Source organism: Brachypodium distachyon, chromosome 3 (genome assembly GCF_000005505.3).
Source record: "Brachypodium distachyon strain Bd21 chromosome 3, Brachypodium_distachyon_v3.0, whole genome shotgun sequence".
In the NCBI taxonomy this organism is placed as follows: domain Eukaryota; kingdom Viridiplantae; phylum Streptophyta; class Magnoliopsida; order Poales; family Poaceae; genus Brachypodium; species Brachypodium distachyon.
The window spans coordinates 6,920,821-6,929,603 of NC_016133.3; the positions used below are offsets into that span (position 1 = coordinate 6,920,821).

At 45.8% G+C, this 8,783-nt stretch overlaps 1 protein-coding gene across 1 annotated transcript; it reads right to left on the reverse strand.

The window, feature by feature from the left end:
• Nucleotides 1-6,956: 6,956 nt before the first annotated feature.
• Nucleotides 6,957-8,328, reverse strand: LOC100826141 (ethylene-responsive transcription factor ERF039). Its single transcript, XM_010235775.3, has one exon. It carries the CDS (start codon nucleotides 8,064-8,066, stop codon nucleotides 7,317-7,319), a length of 750 nt encoding a protein of 249 aa, XP_010234077.2. The 5' UTR covers nucleotides 8,067-8,328; the 3' UTR covers nucleotides 6,957-7,316.
• Nucleotides 8,329-8,783: the final 455 nt, after the last annotated feature.

Sequence of the window (8,783 nt, forward strand, 5' to 3'; positions counted from 1 at the left end):
TTAGGCGTAGAAGTGTTGTAACTTTTTTTTTGACACGCTTGTATCTACCGCACGTTTTAGTATGTACAGTTGTACAAAAAAAGTTGCGACATATGATCGAGCGAGGGCACGATATTCGCCGTCCGGGCGGGTCATCCGTACGCGTGGCGACAGCTAGCTGGTTAGCTCTAGCTTCGATCTGATCTCCCCTCGGTACTCTCAGTCGATGGCCCCGGCCCGGCTTGGTGCCCTGGCCCTCGCGGGGGGCTAAAGCAAAGATGATATGAGATGGATGCATGCATGGGACCGATGATCGATGAAGGTACGAATCGCCCCAATGTACGCGCCTAAGCCTAGCCTAGCCGCGGGTCGCTTCCTAGTACTGTGCTTCCTAGGTTGGCTTGGCTCTTGCTTCCTTCCTTCTGGACTTCTGGACTTCTGGTGGCGCGCGGTCGATCGGTCCCTGTCACGGCCACGGCGGCGTGCCTGCTTGCTTGCTCCCGGTGGGAGGGAGTACGTGCCTAGGTACGTAGGTAAGTCGACGGGGATGAATGAGTTCGATTAATTGGCTTCCCTGTTGCACGCAGCTGTTGGCAAGTCAGCTAGCTAGAGTGTGTTTGTTTACACACTGCGCTGCTTGCTTTTTGCTACCTCCTGTTTCAAACATATTCGATATGATCGACTTCGCGCGCTGCATAAAGCAAACACACGTAGTGCTAGGTCGTAGGGGTACTATACGTGATTTAATAGTAGGAGTACTAGTATATTCCACATACTGATAATTGATTTGACATAGCTGCAAATATCTATACCGTGAATTGCTTGAGCTTGAGAAACTATAGCTTCACATCTTGGATTGGATGGCCACCAAATCGAACATTTCGTCGTGGGCCATTGGATATCATCTCAACGGAACAGATCCCCTCCCCAACTCTTGCCCCAGCCCACTATTCGGAAAAAAAAAAACGCTTGCCCAATCCGTCATTGCACATACACCTTTGCGATGACCGTTGTCGATCAGTTCATTTTTTAGTGGGCTACGAATTCTACATGATGGAAACCAAGTCAACAAAAGTATATTTCGGTCAAAGTGCCAACAATACACCATCAACCCAACTAGACAAATATTCAAAAAGCCAAATCATGGTCAAATTAATAATCAAAAGATTCATAGAATTAGAAAATAAAATAGAAAGGAACTGCGCTAGCCACGAGATCCTTCAAAGATTAAGAAAGCGACTCTGGGCTCAGGGGCTAGGGGACCTTACCTCGACTCTCGACGGTCAGGACACGGCCGCACTGCCAGCCTGCTCCTTTCACATGAATCTGCTGAATGAAGGCCACATCGCTGTTCACCAGAAGCGCGTGACAGAGAGGAAGCAGACCCCGCCATCGATCGTCGTCTGTCGCACAAGCTTTCCCCGTTGGCCACCACCGATGGCAACAAGGGAGGAGGAAAGGGAGAAGGAGGCCCTGATGGCAGCTAGGGTTTGTCACCCGTGTCGGCGCGAAATGAGGCGTTTCCATGAATGTTGAACTAACTAAGAGAACGGGACAAGATTCTCTTAACCATTAATTCGGTCTCAAGATTTAATACTCCCTCTGACCCATATTATTTGTCTCAAATTTGCCCAAATATGGATGTATCTATGTTTAAAAAGCGTCTAGATACATGTAATATTTCGACAAGTAATTCCAACCGGAGGAAGTAGTATTATAAAGTCTCTATTATAATGGTTCGGATTGTTAGAATCAATACTGCTCCCTCCGTCCAACAAAAGATGTCTCAAGTTTATTAAAATTTAAATGTACTATCTAAACATAACTTAGTGTATAGATGCATTCAAATTTAGTCAAAATTGAGATATATTCTTTGTTGGACGAAGGGAGTACCTGATATTTGTGTATTTTTTAATATATATACTCCGTATTTGTTTTACCTGTGTATATATAATTGTTTGAACAGGATACAACGGTTTCCGCCATGTACGGACGTATATGTCCTTAATCAACGCTCAACTGGACGTTCGGCAGAGTCGCTATCATATATGCCCCGATACGTATCACCAACTGTTTCTGTGTAACAGTGGTATGTTTGCTACAATGCGGACTGGCCGGCTTTTTATTACGGAGTAATTAATTTGGCGAGCGCGACACTGACTTGACATAATTTTGTAATGATGGCGCTGTCTCTATCTCTTACTTTAGCAGCATCACAGTACCATAGTTAGTATGTACCGGTATTGTATATGAGCGTCCTATGGCCACGTCTTTCCAAGAATTTTTAGTCAAACCAGATGAAACTCTTTTTCTTTTTCCGAAGAAAGAAAAGCTCATTATAATACTCCACAAACAAGTAAAATAATTGCAATAGCACGATTAATAGTGGTCCCCAACGTGCTGCTGCAAAATTGTGTGCCAGTTTCAAGACAGGACGTCACTTTCCAACTCGCTGTGTAGGCCATATCTGAAAGAGAGTGTTGTGCGGAGTCCAGAATCTCTAATTTGATCAATTCTGCTTGTGGCAAAGGCGACGGGAGTAGCTGTGTATACTTTGTGCTTATGGGAAAATATCAGGCGGCTTTGCGGTGCAATCTTCGTAGAAACCATGTGTAGAGATTAAGTTTAAACAAATTTTAGAAAAAAAACCATATGTTGGAGATGTGATATCCTACGAACATGCAAAATCACAAGTCAAAATACAATTAAGTTTGAAAAGAATAAAAAAAAATATGTAACTGAATAGTGTCAACAGTGAAGAAACCAGTATTCATGTTGAATGTGTTTTTGTCACTGTCGCTAAACGAGATTGACTTTGGACTTGAAATTTTACACGCATATGAAACATGAATTCCCTAACATCTGCACCAAATGTGAGAATTCTTGAACATTTATAATATATTTCACGGAGTTTTCACGTAAAGATAGTTTTCTCCCGGATACGCCCCCTATATAATATCTTTCACTGTATAATATATATCTTTCACTGTTTGCTTTTACTTGGAGTATGCGTGCATGGAGTTTTCACCGTAAAGATGGTCTTTCATGAAACCGGAACTATCGATCTCTCCATGACAAAAAGTCGGCATTTAAATCTTTAATGTTGTCTCTAATAATTGGGGTCGTAAAACAAGCATACTCCAAGTAAAAAACACCCTATCATCTTTAAATTTGGTAACGAGAAGGTAACTTTTGTTTTTATTTTCGAGTGCGTGAAAGGAAAATGATCATCACGATTTAACAAATGCATGCAGGCTAAGCTGAAGGTATCAGTCACATGTGTATGTATCGGTGCTCTACGGACAGTACCAGAACCGTACGTTTCATGGGTAAACTGTACGCTTTCCCAGGGATCGAATATCAACGCCCAAACAAGCCAGCCTTCATGGTAGACTCACAGTAAGGGCATCCAGCTGCATTATGCGGTGAACACAGGGTGATCTTTTCATTTAGACCTGCTCACGGAGAAGAGGATCCGTGCCGTGGATTCGCATTACAGGCCGTACCGCCCCCAGCTGGTTAGGCCACGACGGCTGCTTACACCTAAATGCTCTCGATCGATCTGGCACTGGCCACAGTATATCCTAACAAACTTCATATTTGTCCTCCCTGATTTTGAATTTTATATAGCGATCTGCCAGTGTGGAGAGACGAATTAAGCAAGTGTAATACATGGCAAAAAGAAGAACCATAATAGGGTGAATAGTACATCTCACGCATGTGCGTAAAGCCTTGTGTTGGCACTAGTGTTTTTAATGTTTTATCCAGCTCAGATCACTAGAAATCCCAAATGAGTTGTTGGTACAGATAGAGCCATAGAGGGATCACAGGGGACTATTCCTAGATTTCTCGCGGAAAACACCCAGTTTTTGTACCAATTTCAACAATTCTCATACTAGTGTTTTGGGGTGGAATTGGTGTTTGAGAGTATTGACACTCAATCCCTAAAATACCCCAGGCCTGATTAATTAATTTTAGCTGGGTTTCATTCGTCCGGACGTATAAGATGGACGTAGGGTGAGGCCTTATTCGGTTTAAATGAATTTTAACTCACATAAATAGAAATACTAGAGGATTAATGGTATGTCATGGCCATCTTAATCTTTAGTAATTTTTCACGAGGTCTTACCAATTCAAAGCTAAGAATCTATAGGAATTAGGTCAACTTGAGGATGATGCTTAGGAATCTGGCATATCGATCTATCGGTACGAAACGACTACACATATGAAAAATTTCCAAGATTTGAAAACCTGCATAATTCCTATGGAAAGGAAATCGTACGAACCAAATGAGCCCTAAAATGTTGAGAAATGGAGTAATTATAGTGAATAATTTTCTTTTGCCCATGCCGCGGGTGCATTACGCGGAGCTCACAGTGCTTGGAATTATTGCCCTGTTTGTTTAATGAACTATACTGCGGGCACTGCATGCATGCCGCGGCTTTGGATCGATTGACCCACTGTTCCACTTGACCTCCGCATAGACCCTACCTAGCTAGCTAATCACAAAGTTAAACCTGGCCTTCACACCTATAATCAACTCCGGGCGAAACCAATCAACATCATCCAACCAAGGGAGACTTTCGGGAGGATTCTTGGAGATAAATTAACGGCCGTTCACCTCGCAATGCTTCCTTTATATCAGTGTTCCCTTGTGCACTAAGTTACAAGAGCTTTCAATTTATTTAATGTAAGATGCAATAAATTGAAGCACACGTGGCCAGTTAAACCGGTTAACAGTGCGCATTTAATTCTTGGTCGATCGATCGATCGGGAATTCGGGATGATGTGCTCCGTACTACACGCATGTTGAATGTGACACGATGTAACAGATCGACCTTTCGATCCAGCTCCTAGTCTGCTGCCAACGGCCAGACAGGGTGGTCGCTGCTGGGCCTGCCATCGATCGATCTCGACCGTCCGCACAGGGGGAAGTCGTTCCGTCGAGTGAGAGGAAGACGAGCGAGGGAGAGCCTTCAGATGAAAATCGAACGGTCGACAGACCTTTCACCGCGTCTCGATTATATCGTACGTAAACGGGAGCAGCTGCATGCGATGTACTCCGGCTCTCTTTAATTCGCCACATGCCCCGGCTGCTTTGATTCGATTTTGTTTCTGCAGAAACAGTGGCATCTGCGAGCTTTGTTCCCCCACAGAGGGTTGCAAGATTAAGCCCGCGTTCGACTCCGATAATGAGATACTCCAGAACCCAAGGCGAATTTGGCATCCAAGCATGCATGGGATTGATTGGATGTAAAACCCTGTAGAAGAGTACAAATATATCGTTCAACAATTAATCGAGATGCACGGCCCCAACTTTCAACTAACCAATTATATGTTCGTGCCACCAGGCCATAAGGTCCGTACGCACCAGTGTACTTCGTACTAGGCTAGTTTAAGAAGTGGACCACACACTGAAAGTTCGACCGAAAAGAACCGATTCAGTGCTCTGCCAAGACCATTCGCAGTCATAAATAGGTCGACCAGGTCTTGGAGATGGAAACGGTGTTTGACATACTGTGTGATACTCCCCTCCATTCCATAATATAAGTCGCTCATGTATTTCGAGGTCTAACTTTGACCATCAATTAGACTAACAAAATGAAAATTATGTGTTATAAAAATTATACCACTATATTTATATCTGAAAGAAGTTTCTGATGATATAATTTTTATAAGACATAATTCACATTTTGTTGGTCTAATTGGTGGTCAAAGCAAAATCTTGAAATACGTGCTTGCCTTATATTATGGAACGGAGGGAGTACAAACATTTGATCATTGTTTTTTAACGTACAAGTATCACATCAAAAGTGTACATATATTGCCGGTTTTGCTATATTTAAATTGCCTGATTTTTAGTTACTAACAAGTTAATTGTTTAGCCATTAAATCCGGATCGTGCTTTAAAATTCAGGGCGAACGCACTGGAGATGAGGAAGTACAGATGGCGTGCAGATACTAATCCGACGATCGAGACTCTGTTACTACTCCCTCCGTCTCAAAATAAGTGTCGTACATTTGCATAAGAATCTATACAAATCCAAGTCACTTATTTTGAGACGGAGGAAGAAAAAGTATGATTTAAACATTTTGCTTATAATAATCAAACGCGCCTCATATATGAGAGCACAGTCTTGTGTGGTCCGATCGAAGTTACGAACTGGTCTGTGTGTGGAATATGCAGAACTAGCTAGCCAAAAACAAAAAGAGGCCAATTTTACGCATGTACAGATAAGGCAGAGGTCCCCTGCCCGGCCTCTCCTTTGGACTTGGACTGATCTGCTCGATTCTAAAAGGCGCCAGACGACACCTCACGTCAGTGCATCACACACCCACGCGCTCCTGTCCCCGGCCGGTGCTGGCCTCTGACACCTCACTCAGCAAACTCTCACTAGCTTTGGTGCCACATCTACACATGCAGTAATGCTCTGAACCACAAATGTGGTGTTCAATGGTGTACTCTCGCGAGCATTCTTGCGCACTAGTTGACTTGACTGTGAAGGACGTACGACGACGACAACAAACCAACAACGTACAAGGTGTGGCAAGAGTCCATTGAGAGATATTTCCATATGCCTATAATTGAGTGGACTGAAACCAAGACAACCCATGCATCTGGCCTTTCTCTGATCATACAGTTGTGTCGTATGGTGGAATAAGTAACAGGAAACGCTAGCTAGCTAGCTCGCTGCAGTGTGCTCACTCAATCAGTGCAATAATGGTAACTAAAAAGAGTGAAAAAAAGAAAGAGCACCTAGCTAGGTTAGGCACATCAATTTTATCTGCATGGATGGTACAAAAGGCATGCAGTAGTACCGCAGCCTCTAGTACAGCTGCTTTGTCACCGGAAGTGAAAGCCGTCATTTCCTGTTGCTTTCCCTTCCCTTGGACCACGGTGTACATTCATGTACTAGGAGCCAATTGAGGCACCAATTTCGGTTTTACAATGCATTAAATCGTGGAGGCCATAATTATATGGAGATGACTGTGCTTGATTATTGGAACCCGATTAAGGGCAGAGGAAAGACAAATTCAAAAGGCAAGAGGCCCAAACCGAACAAATCAAAAAGCAAGTTAAAGATAGGCTACGTACTATATATAGCAACTAGGAGGAGTACAGTACAAGACAGTACAGTACTAAAGAGGAGAAGGAGTGAGACAGAAGTATTATTAATTAACTCGTGGAAATTAAAAGTTGCAAATCTATATGTACAGATTTGGACAAGAACGACAAAGGAAGAGAGGGAAAGAGAAAGCGCGAGCGAGGTGGAAAGTGTGTGGAGATTAATTAAAAGAAAGAAAGGAGCTGGTAATTACCCAATAATATTCAGCAATTACAGGTTCCACAACAGGGCGCTAACTGACGACGGCGCGCCCCAGCCGTGGTACTGGTCGACGGCGGCGTCGAGGCCAAAGCCGAACATGTCCTCCTGCGCGTAGCTGCAGCCATCGTCGTCCATCCACACAGGGTCGCACCACGACTGCTGGTGATGATCCGCCATCGTCAGGCCCCCGAACACGTGCCCGGTGGCGTCGTCGTCGAGCCGCGGCAGCTCGAAGATCGCGTCGAGATCGTCGACAACGTCTGCCGCGGCAGAGATCACGGGCTGCTGCAGCATCATCGCCGGGGCAGGCGACGACGGAGACAATGCGGCGGCTGCGGGCTGCTGTTGATGATGAAGATGGCCCATGTCCATGGCGGCGGCGCGGACGGCGGCGGCCTGGACGTCGCGTGGCGAGGAAGAAGCCGGACGCGGGAGCCTCGATGCGAGGTCAGGGAAGTTGAGCACGGCGGCGGGGCCCTTGACGACGAGCGCGGCGGCGTCGTGGGCTCGGGCGGCCATCTCCGGGGTGGGGAAGGTGCCGAGCCAGATGCGGGACTTCTTGCGGGGCTCCCTGATCTCCGACACCCACTTCCCCCACGCCCGCATCCGCACGCCCCGGTACGACGGGTGCCGCCCCCCGCCCACGCCGTCGTCCCGAGCACGCCTGTTCGAGCCGAAGCCGGGCGACGCCGGCGGCGAGGAAGACGTCGTGCCACTGCCGCCGGACGACGCCGGGCTGCACACATCCTGCTCCGGCATTATCCACAGGCTAGCCGGGGTGCAGAGCTAGCTAGCTAGCTTAATTTGGCAGCTACTTCAGTTATTATCAGTGGCAAGAGTGCTGTGTAAAAGACAGGAGCTAGTGAGCTGAGACGATCGATGGAATGGAAGGATGAGTGATGAGAGAAAGAACGGGGAGGAGGAGGGGGGTGGTTATAGTAGTGGCTGGTGGGTGTGGAGAGATGGAGAGAGAGAGAGAGAGAAAGTTTCACGGCGACAGCATGACAGCTGAACCACTCGCCCGAAACGCATCCTCGGGCCCAGGCCCCGGCCCCTCCCTCTACATTTGTGGTTTTTCTTTCTTTCTCCGGAAAGCGGTAAGTACTGGATGCACTGGTGGCGTAAAATAAGGCAGGCCGCCGGGTTTGATTAATGGAAGTGGCTGGTTATGGTATAGTGAGAGATAAAATAAGCGCGCTTGCTTCTTTTGCATTGGTACTTTCCCTTTTAGTATACTAGCCTCGACGTGGTCCTGAGATTATACATGCATGCAAATGCAATACGGAATCTTTTACTACTGATGATGATCGTTCAGGAGATTGGACGTACGTACGTGTTCGGTATTGCGTGACGGTTAATTACTTTTCGGTCCTTATCGGTTAATTGATTAGTTACACACTTACTACACTGCCCCGTGCACAGTGCCTCCTTTTTCGAATTAACTGCCGTGGTTAATCATTGCGCTTCAATAACTAC